At 40.9% G+C, this 18,427-nt stretch overlaps 1 protein-coding gene across 2 annotated transcripts; it reads right to left on the minus strand.

The window, feature by feature from the left end:
- Positions 1 to 62: 62 nt before the first annotated feature.
- Positions 63 to 18,128, minus strand: rnf34b (ring finger protein 34b). Of its 2 annotated transcripts, XM_061061815.1 has the most exons (8): positions 17,979 to 18,128; positions 11,047 to 11,265; positions 7,544 to 8,074; positions 4,874 to 4,936; positions 4,043 to 4,244; positions 3,909 to 3,932; positions 3,649 to 3,690; positions 63 to 2,436 (listed from the first exon to the last, which is right to left on the minus strand). In XM_061061815.1, exons 1-8 carry the CDS (start codon positions 17,982 to 17,984, stop codon positions 2,252 to 2,254), a joined length of 1,272 nt encoding a protein of 423 aa, XP_060917798.1. In that variant the 5' UTR covers positions 17,985 to 18,128; the 3' UTR covers positions 63 to 2,251. The 2 variants fall into 2 exon arrangements, with proteins under 2 accessions (XP_060917798.1, XP_060917800.1); XM_061061817.1 differs by lacking the exon at positions 3,649 to 3,690.
- Positions 18,129 to 18,427: the final 299 nt, after the last annotated feature.

Below are 18,427 nucleotides of genomic sequence, written 5' to 3' on the forward strand. Positions count from 1 at the left end.
GCCTACAGCTTTAAGAGAAGAACATGCAGCCTGATGAATAAATGAAGAGCAGGGTTTAACTGTCTGGTTTGTAATACTGCTTTTTATTGAATCTAATAAATCATTTTCTCTTCTTTACCAAAATAAAAAGGTTCAAACATTCCAAAATATAAAGATCCAGGATTATGAGTGCTCAGGATGACCTCCGACTGATTCTACTGTAGCTGCCTGTGAATGACATCTTTTTAAAAACAGCAGCATCAACACACAGACTTACAGAGTTACAGTGTTTATTACAGTGCATGGTGTTTGGGTCATGTTTGGATCCGAAGCAGACGACGACAAAAAAAAAAAAAAGAGCGCTTGAAACCAAAACCATGACTGTCACAGGTTTCATGGTGAGAGAGTGACACGATCAGCGGGCTGAGGGAGTCATGTGACCCAAACCAGCAGAAATACATTCTGAAAAATGTCTTATTCTTCATTTTTTTAAAACCTCCATCATAATAATAATTTAAATTTTAAATCATGTTGTCTCCCAAGTAAATGGAAAAATATACATTTAATGACTGATCAGTAAACAACAATATAAGTAATCTATGCGATTCACTGAACGTATCACAGGCATACTGTACACACAGATATTTGAGTGGCGTCTGACTTAACTGGATGTCAAGACAAGAAAACGTAAAGTGTTTAGTTTGCATAACAGGTTAAAGTAAACCAGGCGTCCTCGACCTCTCTGCATGATGGACCACTTTACAAAAAGATATGTCGATGTTACACTGGAACAAAGAGGAAGTAGCACCCGTTACCTACCTAACCATCCACACATTAACGATCACACAAACACAGAAAGACACTCAGTACAAGTTAAAACAAAATGCTATTGCATTGTGGATGTTGTAGAAAATAAAAGAGGAATCTGTCTGTAAAAAAAAAAAAAAGAAGGTCAACTTATGAGTTTTTATCTGATGCACGTCATGGTCTTCCTCTGAAAAAGGATGGTTCAGCAATCATTCATATACAACTATTGTTAGCTGACCCTTCTATTTAAAAAGCGGGCAACCACCCTCTGCTGGAGAAGCCGAAGTCATGTGTTTGAAAACCTGGATTGTATATAAAAGTGGACGACATGCAGTAAAGGGCATAAACCCCGCCTCCTCCATGTTGACAGAGGGGACATGGGTCCAACTATGCAGACTCTTGCTCTAAATGCCTTAATTGTGAGCCCCCATAGCCAGAGGGGAAATTGGTTTCACTTGTGTGCAACAGGAGCAGGTGGAGACATGTCGTCCATCTTTATACACAGTTAATGAGTTAAAAGTACAGGAGAGCCTTGAGTTTGGATTTTGTTTTGTCCAACTGCTGCTGTAAAGGTGTGTATCAATGAACTCTCCCATCTTTAGATGTCAAAGGAATGTATTGCCACTGCTCATTTCTTCTGCAGAAATCACATCCTCACACGTTATTTTGAAGGAAATGCCAAAAACAATCACATCCTTCCCAAATATGCTCAAATATTTATTTGTACACACTTCACTTCCCTAAAATACAACTAAAGAGTAAACTACCACACCAAGCCTGCTGGTAAACGGATGCATAAGTTGTGAAACCAAATATGGATCAAAGGCATGACGTTTGGCACCTTACACCCTCTTGTGTGTGAGACCAGATGACTCGGTGCATTTTAATTGAAAAAAAAAAAAATGAAAAAAGAAGATTATTTTTATAAACACATGTAAGTCTCTTTTTTTCTGATATTGCACATCTTTAAGAACACTGAGGGAGATTACACAGTGTCATGTGGCATGACTGTGTAAACCATATTGACTCTAACCCTGGGATCTTATATTTTTCCCCCCCCCGCCTCCCTCCACCACACAGAAAAACCCAAACAATCCTCTTCAAGTGTCCATGGGACCGCCTCCTCTCCTCTCCTCTCCTCTCCTGTGAGTGAAACTAAACAGAGAACAGAGAGCAGGGAGTGATGGCAGGGCGTTTCTGCTGTGGTATGTTATCACACCGCTGAGAAAGAGGGTCCTGGTGCAGCTGATGACGGTCCAGCAGGAGGAGAAGTGGGGCGGGAACATGAGTTAGTAAAGGAGAAGGAAACCGTGGAGGGCACGAGGCAACAGTCTGGTTTCAGAGACCGGGGAAGTTGCGCGCACCCGCTGCAGCATTAGACCCTGCCAGACGTCATGCACAGCAGTTCATCCTCAGTGAGAAACTCCTCCCCGCCGCACACACACACAGTGACACACGCAGAGTTTTAAGACTTGAAGACGTGCACGGCCCGCACCACGTACTGCCTGCAGATGGGGCACTCGCTCATCCTTTTTCCACACTTGGTGCAGGTGACCATGTGACCACATTCCAGCAGCACGCAGTCGATGATGGCATCCATGCAGATGCGACACAAGTTTTCATCTGCTGCCAGCTGAGTTTTGACCCCATCTGTGGACAGAAATATAAAAATGTACTGTGATACACTTTTTCTCTGCAGGCTCAGACAAAAAAAATAGTTGAAAATGGAAAAATGAGAACATTTTTGATGTACCGTACTGTGGAAGTAGATATAAAGCAATAATGACTGATGAAGTGTAAGACATGCCACAAAACACATTAAGCAAAGCAGTTGGTGATTAACTGATGGAATTAATTATATGAGGTGATATAATATAATTTACTTTGGCTAAATGTACTTTGGTTTATTCATTTAGTCTCTTAAAAAAAAGTATTTTAAAACTTTTCTGGTTCATTTTTAATCAAGGTTGTTTTTTTTAAAGATCACAAAAGTATTTTTAATTGTATTAAGGTTTGAATAGGATTGTCCTTAAAGACCATAAATTGGTTTAAAGAGCAAGAAACAAATAAAAGGTGGTATTTTTTCAGATTTGTTAAAAGTGCAGAAAATAACAAAGAAAAACATTGAAAAAAATCCTGAAATTGGAGAAGTAATGTTTGGAAAAAGAGATGTTCGATTGTGTTTATTCGAATAATTGACCTTCAATGAGTTGAACGTTTGAAATAAAAACAGAAAAAAATGAATGGTGACTTTACATTTATCACCTCTTCTTACAAACAGAAAAGAATCAGAAAAACAAATGACTCCTGTACAGAACGTATTGGTTAAATGTCTGATGGCTGATTGTCAGCTCATTGGCCTAAACCTGACTCTGTTTGACCACATCTTGAACGATGGATATAAAATAAAGCCGATCGATGTTCTCCCTGTCTGCTGTCCCTCTACTTACAGTATGCTGACTGACTATTAAGTGGGCTAATAAGATACAAGCTCTTTATGTCAACAAGAGATCCTCAAGAAAGATTCATAATGCAGTTACACCTGATGGAGGCATGCTGCCAATGCAGTGATAGGTCATCAAGAGATAAAAGCTCTCACACAGAGTGCATTATTGACAGGAAGTGAGGCTGTCCTTCAAAATACAATGAAATAATACACACTGTGGGAAAAAAAACCAGCAGTGGCAGAGTGTGAAGACACTGGGAGATAATGACTCAAGTGACCGTAATGTGATCATATATAGGATGAGAGAGAGTTGAGAAATACTGCAGCAGGCTTCTACTGTTACCACATGGTCAATGTTTGTGTTTATGGAGGAGATGGAGCTGTAAGGTGGCTTTTTTTTAATGTAAACATCTTACCTCCAACACCACTGTTGCAGAGAGGTGGAGGATATGCAACCACTTTATAAATAAAAAAGGGGCAGTAATAAAAAAAACATCTATTAGTTCAGACAACTGTGACTTTACCCTTTAACCTAGAACAGCATCATTGACATCACATGAACTAAATATAACTATATTGTGTATGTTGGTTTAATATGTTAATATCAGTGTTCAAATAATAAGCTATGACAACATTTTAAACTTGGATGTATTGTGCTAATAAAAACAATAATTACCTGCTGTTATGCTGACATTTTCCACTAAAAGAAAAAAAAAGAAACATGTTTTTATCTCACAAAACATTGATGTTTAGAAGGATATTCCAAAAAGAGAAGCAAAAACAAAGCAAAGAAGTAGTGAAATCTCTTACTGGACTTTCTGTTCTGCTGGTTTTCTCTGTACAGTCGATGCACTCGCTCCAGCAGCTCCCATTTCTCGCAGCAGCCGGAGTAGTTGACAAAGTTCCTGGCGAGGATCTCTTTGAGCTGGCGGACAGAGAGGTTTTCTATCGCCTCCTCATTGTCCAGATCAGACAGCGAAGCCCTGATCCTCCTCTGCGTTGCCGGACTGACCTGCAATACACAAGAGGAACAGGAGCTGTTGATTATCGACGTTTTCTGTGTTCCCTGAAAGCCTCGTCATTCACAGTAATGTTTGTTAAAGGTCACATATTATGCTAAATTCACTTTACCAGGTTTTTCTAACACTAATACGTGTCCCCAGTCTGTCTACAAGCCCCCCAATAATGAGAAAAGTCCATCCTCTCTGTCTTTTGCCTGCTCCACTTTTCAGAAAATGTGTGCTCAAACAAGCCGTTTGGAGATTTTCACTTCATGACATCACAGAGGGCAGTAACCCCTCCCCCAGGCGATTGACACTCCCACAGGTAGATGTTTATTCTGATCTCTGAGTCTACCTTCTCACCATAAACAAATGGGCATGCTGCGAGAAAGCCCGAGCCACATCCTCTTCCACAGAGGGGCGTGGCCAGACACAGCTCATTTACATTTAAAGGTACAGACACAGAAACAGCCTGTTCTGAGCAGGGCTGAAATAGAGGGGTTTATAGACATGATGAAATACAGGATCAGGGTGGATTTTTAACAATAAACTTGTTCTGAGAACGAGCTCTGAGACTTGTTTCAACTGGTTGAACAGGAGGATAACATGTGACCTTCAAAGTTATGGAAGCGTGTCATACCTCCATCATATTTTCTGTGGGCTCCAGGTTCAAGAGGGACGCAGTGGGAGTGTCCTCATGCTCCTGTTTGAGAAGAAATCAACATAATACATTTAATTTCATGTTCAGCCTTCAAATCACATTATTTTACTGTTTAATCTCCAAATATCAAGTTTCTCTTTCAGCATCTGCTGTTAGAACAATATGGATACAGAGTGCAGTCAAAACCAAGTGTAAAAATTAACCTTGACTGTAGATTAGAGGCCTTCTCCTTTCCTTAACAAGATTGCACATTTATTATGCCTGATTACATTGTATACTTGTCTGTGCCTCTGTATTACTATCAATGCCACGATACATTATGACTTCACAGCCCCCTGTGATCTCATTCTTTAAATTGCCACTGTTCAGATATCTAATAAAAGAATAGAGGCTTTGTTGTTGCTCTAAATGCACAGTTAATTATTGTCTTTGAAGGTGGAGGTCAGGATTTTGCCGGATGAAAGAAGAATAAACGAAGCAGAAAAAGCAGAGACGCTGTTTGGTGTGAAACTCTGTTAATCTCAGCCATTTATGTGCTGTGGAGAAAAGATATCGCTTCTTTATTCTTTTATCTGCTCGACAAAAGAGCTGAAATAAGTTTTAAAAAGTTGTGTGTGACGTCATGCTGTCTCAACACTATACAAAAAAAGGGAAATCTTCTGTTTCTCTTTCAGCAGACCTGCACTGGAGTTGTGTTAATAATGTATCGTTCAAACATCAGGCTTTTACTCAGGCTGGACTCCTCAGACACACAAAGAGGAGCACACAAGTCCTGTTACACAAAAAGTGCTAAACCTCTGTGGAGCACAAATGTTCTCTGACTTCATGTTAGACATCGTTCTGCCAAGTGTGGAAGTAAAAGAAAACTCATTTAGAGAACAAAGACTTCTGTCAAGCTTTTCAAGCCGCTAAAGTCATGACTATTTAAAGAAAGAAGTGTTATGGAAGGTTTAATCATTGTTCCAAATCAAAGAATCAATGAAAATATTGTCCCAGTGTAGATCAAGGTTTTGTCTTTCAATGTCACAGTTCTAGGATTTAGTCACCCCCAGAGTGTTGGCACTTTTGGAGACCAAATCATTATAAAAAGGGTGGACACCAGCCCAGTAGAGTTTTTCTGAAGGTTTAGCCAAGTGTCTAGTGGATAAGAGGATAAAGGAAATCCCCATCACACTCCATGGCCACAGATTGCTGCTCTCAATTGTAAATACAAGAACCAAGAAAAACCAAGGAAGAGAACATCGATCCTTTAGTTATTGAAATTAATGCAGTTCATCTCTATTACACAAATCTAGAAGTCTAAATCCCCCACAGGCCGAGCTGGCATTATAATATAGGCTGGAGTTTTGCAGTGGATTGTAAAGATACCATATTGGAGAACAGACACATAACTTAACACTACAATCCATATGTTTCTAAGCATCAGACCAGATTTGCAAAGGAGTCGCAATATTTGGTTGAAACACTCTACATGCTGATCTAGGTTTCATCCCACAGAACATTATATCTGCACTTCTATGTGGTTTAGCTAGTGCCTGTTCTATCTGACCTCAAGATGCAGCAGCTCCCTCATTACATCAGGTTTTTAAAAGGTTTTATCAGAAATAAGCAGAGATACAGTTTAAAATCAGGGGACGCAAGACCTAGAAAGTTTTCTGAGCGCTGAAGTGTGATCAGTCTAGTTCAAGTTTTTTTTTTTTTTCCATTTTCAAATCAAATTTAGAAATCATTGCTTGTAAATGGTCAAAAGTATTGAGGTGGCCGAGAAACAAGAGATCGTGGAAAATCGAAAGTTCAGATTTGTATGCTTTTATAGTCATAAAAGGTTAAAGATGACACAATGTTAAGCTTGGCTGTCGTCTATAACTTGAGTTTCAGGCATATGAAAAACTTCTCATGCCTGGAAATCAGAGGTGGAATAAAAAAAAAAAAGATGAAGTGTGTTGGGTGTGAGAGCAGGGATGTTCTGTTGTGTTTCTGCTGTCAGGCTGCAGCTGTGACGCTGTGGGGAGTTCTCAACCTGTGGGCCTCTTACATAACAGACTCAGCCATGTAACCGACCTAAAAAAGGCAAAGAGCTTAAGCTGCATCGTTGGCTAGTCTAAGGGCTCTGTACACACACACACACACACACACACACACACACACACACACACACACACACACACACACACACACACACACACACACACACACACATACACACATACACACATGGCTAACACAGCTGTTTCCAGCTGTCACGTTTGCATGCTGCTGAACACTGGACCTGTGCTGCAAATCTCAGATTCTTCTGTATGAATGAGGGGGAAGAAAACACAATGAAATGTTGTGGATTGTTATGGAGAAATAAAGCAGAAAAAGTCAAGTCAAGGAAGACCCTGACCCTAACCAGAAAATACAATGAAAAAACATCTGACATCAAAAGAGATGCACAAGAGGGTGTTTGTCGGTTTGTAGGAAGATCTCCTGACTTAAAACAGCCAAAATGAAACTTGTAAAGAAGCAGATTTCACCTTTGAAATTAATTATCTGTGATAGAATGAGGACAGATGTGAAGGAAGTATGGCATATGTAAATGAGAGAACGTAACACACACACTCACACACACACACACGCACACAAACACACAAACACACACAAACAGACCTGGCTGGTGGTCCCTGAGCTGTCACTGGGGCTGAGCACGTCTCCCTGAGAGGCGGAGAGCACAGACTGTTCAGAGGCGGAGCGTGTGGCGGAGGGAGGCGAAGCAGCCTGCGAGTTTGGGAGTGAGTGCAGACTGTCCGTGTCGTCATCCCCCCCTTCATCCTCCCCCTCCTCCTCCTCCTCCTCCTCCTCTTCATGTGTGTCCTCCTCCTCCTCCTCCTCCTCCTCTTCGTCCTCTTCTTCGTCTTCCTCTTCCTCCTCGTCCTCCTCCTCCACCAATGGTCTCGGGGTTTCCCTCGTTCCTTGATGACACAGCACCAGGTCCACCAAGTCCTCCTTCTCCCTGCATGTGTCCGTGGGGATGTTGCGCAGCAGCAAGTACTGGCGCAGGTCTTTAACTCTCAGCTGCATGAGCCGAGGCCTCTGGAAGGCGGTGCCACGCAGAAGGTGGCAGGTGGTGCAGCAGCGCAGGTTCTCCTGCAGCACCGAGCACAGGGCGCAGAAACTCTTCTTACAGTCACAGCAGATGTGCTGAAGGAGAGACGAGATGTGATCAGAATTGATTTGAATACTGAGTGAAGAAACCAAACGTTTTGGACATCATTTAAGAAACTCCATTACTTTTAAACAGGCATTTTGTTAGCACAGTAAACTATTTATCCATGTTGCTTTTCATGAATAAATGAAGCATCTTCTGAGAAATCTTTCAAAGACTTTAATGATAAATAATGGGCGAAATGATGGAGGCGTAGTCACTGAAGCTTCTGTTTGAATAAATAATCATAAAGTCCTCATTTATATTCAAATGAGTAATCAGTAACGTCACTACATCCCTTGTTTTTTACTGACTTGAACCACATCATTAAAGAGAACTGGTTGATAATAGAGAATTAAAATAAATTCACTTTAATCAGAAATTCAGTCAGTTTTTTAATCATTATTCTAAGCACACTGATTCAAAACTGATCTGACTGATATTAAAACAGAGTGAATGTTAATTATCATCAGTGTGATTATTTTGCATGTTATCTTTTCTGCATATTTTTGTCATATGTTGGTATGAGCACCGAAACGTCTTGTTAATAATCCATTTAGTCGTGTCGATCAGCAGAAAATGAATCATCATTCATTAGTTTATTCAGTAATATATGAGGTAAAATGACAAAATATTTGCATTCAAAAGCATCTTCAGTGTGTAGGTTAGTTGTATTAAAATGTAGCTCGAAACCAAACTGGGTTGACATCAAAACCTGAATTTTGGATTAATGTCAAACCCTGGCATTGGACTGATGACAAAAGCAGATATTGGATTAACAAACATTGAATTGAAGTTCACTGCCAACACTGGATGAAAAACTGAATTGTTTTTGTAAATTATAATCAGATTCTTTCTTCAGTGTTAGACCATCTTCAAAACCTGTCATTGGGATTTGGGCCAAAATTTGACGTCAGAGCCCGCCATTGGAATGATGTGAAACCTGACCTTGTGTTGACATAAAAAACCTCACGTTGCATTGATGTCAAAACCCGATATTAGATTTTAGTCGAAACCCAACATTAGATTGATATCAAATCCTGACATTGGGTTAAAATCAAAACACACCATTGGGATGACATCTAAACCTGATGTTGGATCGACATCAAAACCAGACTTTGGATTGATGTCACAACCCAAGGAGAGTGACATCATAACTTGATGTTGGACTGATGTAAAATACCAACACTGGACATTGAAGTGATATCCAAACCCAACATTGGCTTGATGTCAAATCCTGAAGTTGGACTGACTTCAATGACCCACATTGGATTTTAACGTCAAAGCACCAATTAATATATTCTGTTCTGGAAATAAAAATTGGTATTTCACATTAAATTCATTCAAAATCTTTACTTGAAAATGGAATATGGCATAAGTTTTAGAAAAAAATATACACAAATGTTTTCATAGAAAAAAATAATCTTGTGATAATCATAAAACAAAACAAACACTTTCATCTCATTTTGTGATTTAATGATAGACAGTCAGCCGTCTTTGGTGAATCCCCATGACAACGAGAAGCATTAGAAACCAAAAACACATCCTGTGTGCTCTGTAACTTCTTAGAAAGAATAAAGAAAAGAGAAAAAGCTATGAGCAGTTCCTAGTGATGTTTGACATTTCACAGTCTTCACACTGCCTCCTGATAGAGAGCAGTGAGTAGATTGACACTTCAAATGTGCAGAAAGCAGGTCAGCCCTTCTCTGAGCCATTCCTTATCACTTTTCACAAACATGTTCTGGTCCACCAGAAGCATATTTCCAACAGCAACACATACTTTTCTTCAATCGTTTTGTGTTAATCCCCTGGCGCTTCTTTTTTTACACGATAAAAATATCACGCTGACACACTAATGTGTGTGTCCAGGGAGTCAGGGGAAGTGTGTGTGTGTGTGTATATGAGGATAAAGTGATTTCAGAGTAAAAACAGCAGCGATTCATCAGTATCTCAGAGCGTCTGTCTTCCAGACAGACACAAATACTCTGCCATTTAACTCAAATGCCACCCTGAATATGCATGGCGAGTGTTCTCCAAGGGAGAGCCCAGGGTTTCTGCAATTAACAGCATTGGAAAGAAGAAAAGAAAAGTTCAGGATTTCTAAAATAAATGGTGGATATGTTACCTGTTATGCCCATTGCAGTTATTAAAATGAAACCATTTGAGAAGTTTACCTGGGAAATCTCACTGTGCTGGAGCTGTTAACAACTCAAGAAACTAAAACATATAAAGGATTTTTAGAGTTGGCAGTTACATGTAGAGGACTAGAGTATATTTCACTCTGAAAGAAAGTTAAAAGATGGTACAAAGTAGCAAAGATTGGAAATGCTCAAATAAAGAAAACGTACCTTAAACTGTACTTTAGTAGAGTATTTGTACCTTTACAGCTGTTTGTTTCTGTTTAATACATTTAAAAATCTGCTCACACTGTCTTTAACCTGAATTAAACAATTGTTCCAGCTTTGTGTTTACGAGATAAATCAGACATGATCATCCTGGAGCCGCCTCTGGTGGCCTTCAACTTGCTGTGACATTATTCAACTAAACTAAAAGTCTGTTCTTGCTATTACATTCCTGTAAACCGTTCACATGACGGCGCTGTAAAATAGTATGTGTTCAGCCAACCTGCATCGTAAAATAAAGATGAAATAAATGCGCTCGTCCTGAGAGAAAAACAACTGAATGAATGTCGGTGTTTCCTTGAATGCACCACGGAGTCCCTGCTCACAAGTGCACGCAATGATTACATAATTCAAACGGAGAGAAAAGAGCTGACTAAACCTTGGCTGTGAGGGATTACTGAAGCAGGTTTCCTCTTTGAACGTTGATTTTTTATTTGAAAATGCTGACATGAAATGAAAGCAGGCAGCTGCTCTTCAGTTGAAACAAACAGTTTAATGTGGAAAAACCTCAGCATCAACGGACAAAGAAAAAAAAAAAAAAAAAACATACACAGAGTGTAGTTTACCTTGCGTCTGAAGACAGAGAACGCCAGTCCACAGGCTTTGCACAGCTGTCCGGCACCCCCTGAGCTGGTGGGGGGGTAGGTGGAGTACCCGGCGCTGGGGGCGAAGCGGAAGGGCCCGGCCCCTGCGCCGAACCCCGGTTGCTGCGCCCGCACTGTGCCCGTACCCATCACCTCGTTCAGCAGACCACAACATGATGCCCACATGGACGAGGCCCCTGCCTAAAGAATAAACACACAAATAAAAAACATTTTAGAGACAACAGAAAAGTCTGGACACAGAATATGCCTTACGCCTGACGAAGGTCTAGTCCCGAAACGATTAACAAATTAGAACGACGCGCTTCAGCTTGTGGCCTTCACCAGGGTCATCTTTTTTTAATTTGTGCATGGATTGTGGGGTGGGGTGGGGTGGGGGGGTCATATTGTTGCTTATTGCTTTGTTTTCTAATGTAAAGAAACTTTGTGCTACATACATAGTATGAAAAGAGCTACACAAATAATATCTGAATGGTTGATTGTGTGACGGCCCTGTGGCCTGTCAGGTTGTGCCTTCTCTTCTCTTCTCTGGTGTTGCAGGTAAATGCAATCGGTAGGTGTATAAAAGCTGCCACCTTAGTCTGCTCAGGGAGACTTTCTGCTTGTGCCTTGTTTGGTTACTTCATCGTCCTTTTCCGACCAACACATGCACAATACACTTTTCTCTACTGACTCTAAGTGTCTCTCCCTTTGGTTGCCATGGCCTTTGAGCCGGTCATGACAATTGATTGATCATTTTCATGCTGTTCAAATCAATTATTTACTACTTATCCAATGTGTTAATGTTTCTGTATCACCTTACTAGAATCCTTAATACTGATGTAACACCACAGTCGTTCGCTCAATGACACCATAACAAGCTTAAGTAGAGAGTCTTCCATTATTGAGAGAGAACATCGAGGAAGCAAGTGAATGAGGAAGAGACAGAGGACGGCTGAGAGATATCATGCAGCACATTATGTAGAGTGCTCTTTACCAGCCTGTGAGGTTAGAGATAATGAGACACAAGCAGACTCTAAAAGCTCCTATTAATGACAAGAGTTACTTCATGCCACTGCATGCATTTTTTTTTTTTACAATTTGATACACAAATAAGCCACAAAGAAGTTTCCCCAACTCAGTTTAACCACACTTCAAATAACTTGCGGTAGACATTATGTTGCGTTGCGTTTAAGTCCTCAGGAAGAAAGGAAACTCATCCTGTAAAGTTAATGCGAGCGTTCAGAGTCTTGCCGGATCTGTTTGCTGACCACGGGGCCGGACGTAGACAGGCAGCAAAGATGGCGTGATGGGAGCCACGGCTCCTTGGAGCATACTGATGAGGAGGGAGGGAGGGAGGGAGAAAGAACAGCGAGCAGAGAATATGTCTTCTGTTGTCCCCTCCCTCTCCCTCGTCCTCCTCCTCCGGCCTGCAGAATCAATAGCTGACATGAGCATAATGTAAGCCCTCTGTGCTCCCCGGCTCTCTGTGAGGGGAAAACAATGGAATTCACAGGGCATCGCTACTTCTCTTCTTTGCTCTGACTTGTCACAAACACCCTGTGATCTGACCTCACCCATCTGCTTAGGGACTGCTTATGTAAGCACAGGAATGAGCAACTATATGTGGAGTCACAGTGAGGAAGAGGAGGAGGAGGAGGAGGAGGAGGAAGAGGAGGGGGGAGGCTTTCCCCTGCTGCAGCGAGGCAGCCAGGACGTATTTTTAAAGGTTAGATATGTCATTACGCTGGAAATGGTGGACGGTTTGCTGGATGGATTCATCCATCCAATTTTTCCATCTGGGCTGAGGATGCGCTATTAAGCAACATTCTTAAAACAAATCATTAAAGTAATTCAGATCTTTGAGTCAGGACAAATTGAATTGTGCATGTTTACGAAACAAACTGGAATTTAAACATAAAAGCTTTTATTATGAAAACAATAACTGCTTCATTAGCCTTTGTAGCCAGCGTTACAAGAAGCAGTGTTCAGTGCTTACTCAGCTCATCCAAAACATTCTACTTGAAAACATCAATACTGTTATACTACAATCAAATAAAATGAACAAATTCATAGAAAAGAAGTGAAATAAAAAAAATCTGAAACACATAAGGAACTTAACATACTTAATTTATGTTAACAAACATAAATAGAGCGTTCAGCTCTTGTGTTATTTCCATTCAATTTTCTTTCTCCAAAAGCTAAAAGCCTTCCAGTAGAAAGAAACATTGGGCTTATAGCTTTTCTAACAGATATGTAAAGGATGCTGCAATCAGTGAATGCCAAATTATTTGCCAATAGGCCAACCTGTCCATCTGTCCACAGGGCAACTCAGCTGATATTACTCAGCTGTCATAGAGCTGAGTCCCTAAGTATTCCATTTTCTGTGATATTACAGTGAAGAAAAAATCTACAAAATGTGAACTTAGAAAGGCTGGAAGCAGTAGATGTTAAAATAACAGTATATATTGTTATTGTATGACATATATGTCTATACAAAAGTAATTGGCTTATCATTATATTCTCCACTTTTATGGCCACATAAAACTATCTTCTGTAACAACTTGGATATTTTGCCCTTGGCAGACACTTGACCTGATGTTCAGTTGCTAAAAAAAAACTATATGGCAGTTAAAAAAAAAAACTAATAAAAGGAATATTTACTGCGTTCTGCAAGACGGAGATCCGCTGCTGTCTGCCAGTGAAATCAGACTTATGTGGCCATGATCCAGCAACATGAATCCCCTCTGTCACTGCAATTAGCACACTGTAAGCTCTGCAGGCAGGGAGTCCCGAACAAACAAGAGACAAGAGGAAACATCACATGGACTACATTGTTTTTTTTTTTTAATTCCCTTGGACAATTTACATTTCCCCTATGGCTTCATCACTTAAGCTGTGCCTCCAGGGAAACAATTTTGTATTTATGTATTTGTCCTTCCAGTCACCTTTGGAAGCGCCGAGTGACGGAATAATTGAGATATTTCTCACTTGGCTGCTGGATTTTTAACATCAAACAGGAGCTGCCAGCAGCCTGAAGTCTGCACACAAACAAACACCGAGAGGACAGAATGTAACCGAGGTTCAGATTTAAATAAAACAAACTAAGGGGGGGGGAAGACAAGCAGGCCTCATGTGGACGAACAGCAATCTGACCTCATAAAATCAGCTTTCCAGGATCACGTCTCAAAAATTGCCCTGAATCAGAGACAGCAGTTACCATATGGGACATGATGGAGTCTAAATGGGTCATGTTGAGACTGGATGTTTATCTTAAACTGAATCAGGCCTGACAACAGGACAGAAGACTGTTTACCTTCATTTGAACAATATCAAGTTACATTTCATGAAGTGTCCTGCAGCTACAAAGTTAGTAATATGTCTTTGATGCCTCTGAAGGAGTTTTTTGAAGCAGCCTAAATATAGAAACCCTGATGATGTCATCAGAGTTGTTTTTGGTTAATAGTTTCTGCTTAGACTTAAAACACAAAGCTTTTATTTTGTTTTATTATATCAATCTGGAGGTGTGGGGTTTAAAAGATGTGCAAGGAGGAAGTTGCATTATGGGTATTGTAGGCTATTGTAGTTTTTTAAGGATAAATAACGTTATGTAAAAAAAAAAAAAGTGGGATTATCTCGTCCTCTGTTGCTTCTCTCTCTATATTCTCTTCGGCTCTCAGCACAACACAAATAACTGATGCACCGTTGTTCACTACAGTCTGCGCGTGGCTAATTCGAACCAAACTCTTATCATGGTGTACTGAATGTTATTCTGTGCGAGTCAAGCTATACTAAAGTTTGTAGTGAAACAAATGTGTTTTAATAAAGAAATACGTCAATAGATTTTTGGTTTATTCTGTGGATAAACAAAAAAAAATGTTTTAACTCTACCAGTTATTTGCAACATGATTTGTTCTTTGAGAAATCAAATCTTAAAGCTGCTCCTGTTTGAGAGGTAACAGAAAATGTTCTCATGGCACACACAGCATTGTTTCCCCAGGTCAATCTGTTACAGGTGGGGGCATGGTGCCCGACAATATTTTCTTTGTTGTAAATTAAAGGAGGAAACAATAAGATAAAATACATAAGATATGTTAGTGTTTTTCTGAAATTATAGTGCACATAAACAGAGTATTTTGTGCATTTATTTTGGGGTGGTGGGCGGTCATGTTGGGGTAGTGGGCCCCCATTCCACAAAACATGGTAAGGGAAACACTGCATGGTCAAATATAGTCCTGAGCATCCTATAGTGACCTCTGCAAGTACCAAACAAGCAGCTCCACAAAAGTTTTCAGTCTAAGTAACACTGTAATATCATACATTGTATCACCATCTTTATATCTTCCCATCATCCACTGCTTTCTCTTGCATTTCATTTCCTCTTTCTTTTTTTTTTTCCTCTGGCATCATTGTGTCACTCATACTGACAGAGGGGAATTCAGCTGCATCAGGGAGTAATGCTGACTCCAAAAAAAATCAATTAATGACTGTTTTCGACAATACATGCATTCTTTTCTGTAAATTCGACCTATGAAAACACTTCAGTGAAGTCGTCTGGAGCCTGCAGATGCCAGAAAGCAGACAACCAAAGAGATGTGCGCATAAAACTGAAGCTGCCACCACTAGTCTGGATTTGTGTCCGCAAAATAACAGACTTACACGGTTTACTGCAAAGGCAGGGGGAGGACTTTGTGGAGGATTTAGCCTGGAGAATTCTTTTGATGCATTAATAAAAGAGATGTATTCCTGCTGCACAGACTGTCCTGCAATAGAAAAAACATGACTGGACTCATTTAGCACCACAACAAGAATCTGCTGTGCCCTCTGGACTGTTCGTATAGCTTCTGATGTCTTGATCTACTTTAGAAGAAGTCTGTTTATGGATCTAGAATAATGCACTACGCTGGCTGCAGTGCTACATCTTATAGTTTCATCTCAGATTTGTGAGTATTTGCATCCAGGATGTACAGAATGGTAAATGGTAAAAAAGGAACGTGAATGTATCATATGTGATAATCGAACATCACTGGGTCTATCCCTGATTAAAATGGCTTTGTTAATATACTGTACAGCATGGTTTCCTGTTTCAGATGTATGCTAGTATACACTTTAGCCAACGCTGTTCCACAGGGACAGAAAAGCTGCTTTTCAATCTAAAGCAGATTAGTCAATAAACATCTCGTCCATTTTGATTCCCAGGGACACAGTGAGTGATGATGACGGGCTTTAGGAAGATGAACTATGCTGCCCTGCGAGAGTGAAAAATGGCAGATCCCAGTGCATGACAAATATCACACAAGTACTGATGATGAAGCTGCAGGAAATAGACATTATCTTAGCTTGACTGTGGCTGCTGTGTTCAATGCTAGATTCTTGTGCTTTTTCCGATATACTTTTCGTTTGTTTCCGCAGCAGAAAATGGACCTAAAATTTTTGTGGCCTTGAGCCCCCCCCCCCAAAAAAAACAAAAACAAGTAAAACTTAAGGTTTCATCCACTGCTGTAATGCTTCTTCTCTCATCTCAGTATCAGGAGCTGCAGACATGTTGGATTTCCATGCAGAGTGGCGGTAGAAGCAAAGGCAATATAAAACAAAGTGATTAACTGCTGGATAATTAGTCCTGTCATTTAAAAAAAAAACAAACATGCAAATATTACATGTGTTTTAAGAAAGTAACAATTTTTTTTTAAAGTGCTAGATACTCCAACACAATCTTGATGTATCCTAAAATGGCTTTTAAAAACACAAGGTTCTTGTAAGTGTATTTTTTCACCTTCAGTGATGTTTAACCTTTAGCTATAAAAAAAAAAAAAACATCTTACCAGCCTGAGCGGAGCAGCAACTTAGCTTGAAGCTGCTGCTCAGGGGAAACCCTCAGTCCTTGCTCATAATATCCTGTCTCTTACTCTGAAATAGTAGCAGGTCCCACAGAATAGACGCTTTGGTGCATGTTCTTCTCAGGTAAGTCACGCATCGTGGTATGAATGTAGCCTACTTAATTATGTTGCATCTCTTGGTTTAAGGGTGTCTTGATCGCAAAATGACGAACACTGAGGCAACTTGTATTCTTCATGATGTCTGTGCACAGTATTAATGACGATGACGTGGACGGTAAAGGTATAGTGACAGCCCTGCCTCCTCCTCACCTTTCACCGTGACTCTCCACAAACCTGCCGCCACCACGGCACCGATGACATCATCGCCATCATCTTCACCGTTATCAGTCCTCAGAGCTCGAGCTACCAGACAGCATCATCATCTGCTTTCTCTCTCTCTCTCTCTCTCTCTCTCCCCCCCCCCCCCCCCCTCCTCTCTCCAATGCTGCAGCACAAACACACACACATACACAAACACACTCTACATGGAGCGGAAGGAGACTCCTGACACAGCCCGGTTGGACCTGAGAGGTGAATCTCTCTTCTTCCCATCGAGACATCCCCCAAACATCCCCCTCACTCACTACCTCACTCTCATCTCATTAGAGCGGATTAGAGCCTGACGATGAATGGACGTCTCTGCAGCGGCTTTAGTCCACTGAACTATCACTCTGGGGTCACAGCAGACTCGTTAAAAGGCTACACACTGTACCTACTGTTTATCAGGACGACTAGAGACGCAGGGGAAGCCTTGCCATGGTTGCACGCCAGGAAATTTCAAAAACCACACCGTGAGAGTGTCGCAAGGGCAGCAGGGTGGGAATATGAATATGACAAGTTCCAATCAAAGATTCACTGCTACGTATAAACGCGAGCCTGTTGATATATTCCCATCCAAGCGCGCACAAACACATTTAATTGACATTTGGATTGAGGTATCCTCTTGCCTGTAAGGTGCAGTCTCGCGAGTAAAACAACAACACAAATGTGCATCGTCAGTACATCCACAAATCGCGAATGAACCGCAGCGCAGCCACGTACCTTCATTGCACCTCCCGTTCGAGGAATCTGCCGAGTAAAGTCAGGACGACGACCATCGCAAATGCACAGGGAATCAAACCATTACGTCGTCCCTCTCTCCAGCTGCCTGCCTGTGTGTGCGTGGAGTAAGCATAACGTAATGGCCAGCAGAGCCGCAGCCAACCACAGCGCGCACGCAGGAGCTGGTATCTTTAGCAGCCAATCCGCCCGAACACACAGCGGCGGAGTGGGCGGTCAGTGCGCGTGCGTAAAGACGCATGTGTGAGCCTGTCAGACGCGTCATGCTATTTTCACAGCTACGGGTTATGCTGTGGTGAATTAGCATTTTTTTTTTTTATAACAAGTTATCGTTTCTTATGGCAAGTAGATAACTACACCTGACTTGAGTCAAGGATGAGTATTAAAAGGATATTTTTAGCTTGATTTTTTTTTATTCTTACTTATTATTT

This window comes from Labrus mixtus, chromosome 17 (assembly GCF_963584025.1).
Source record: "Labrus mixtus chromosome 17, fLabMix1.1, whole genome shotgun sequence".
Classification (NCBI taxonomy): Eukaryota; Metazoa; Chordata; class Actinopteri; order Labriformes; family Labridae; genus Labrus; species Labrus mixtus.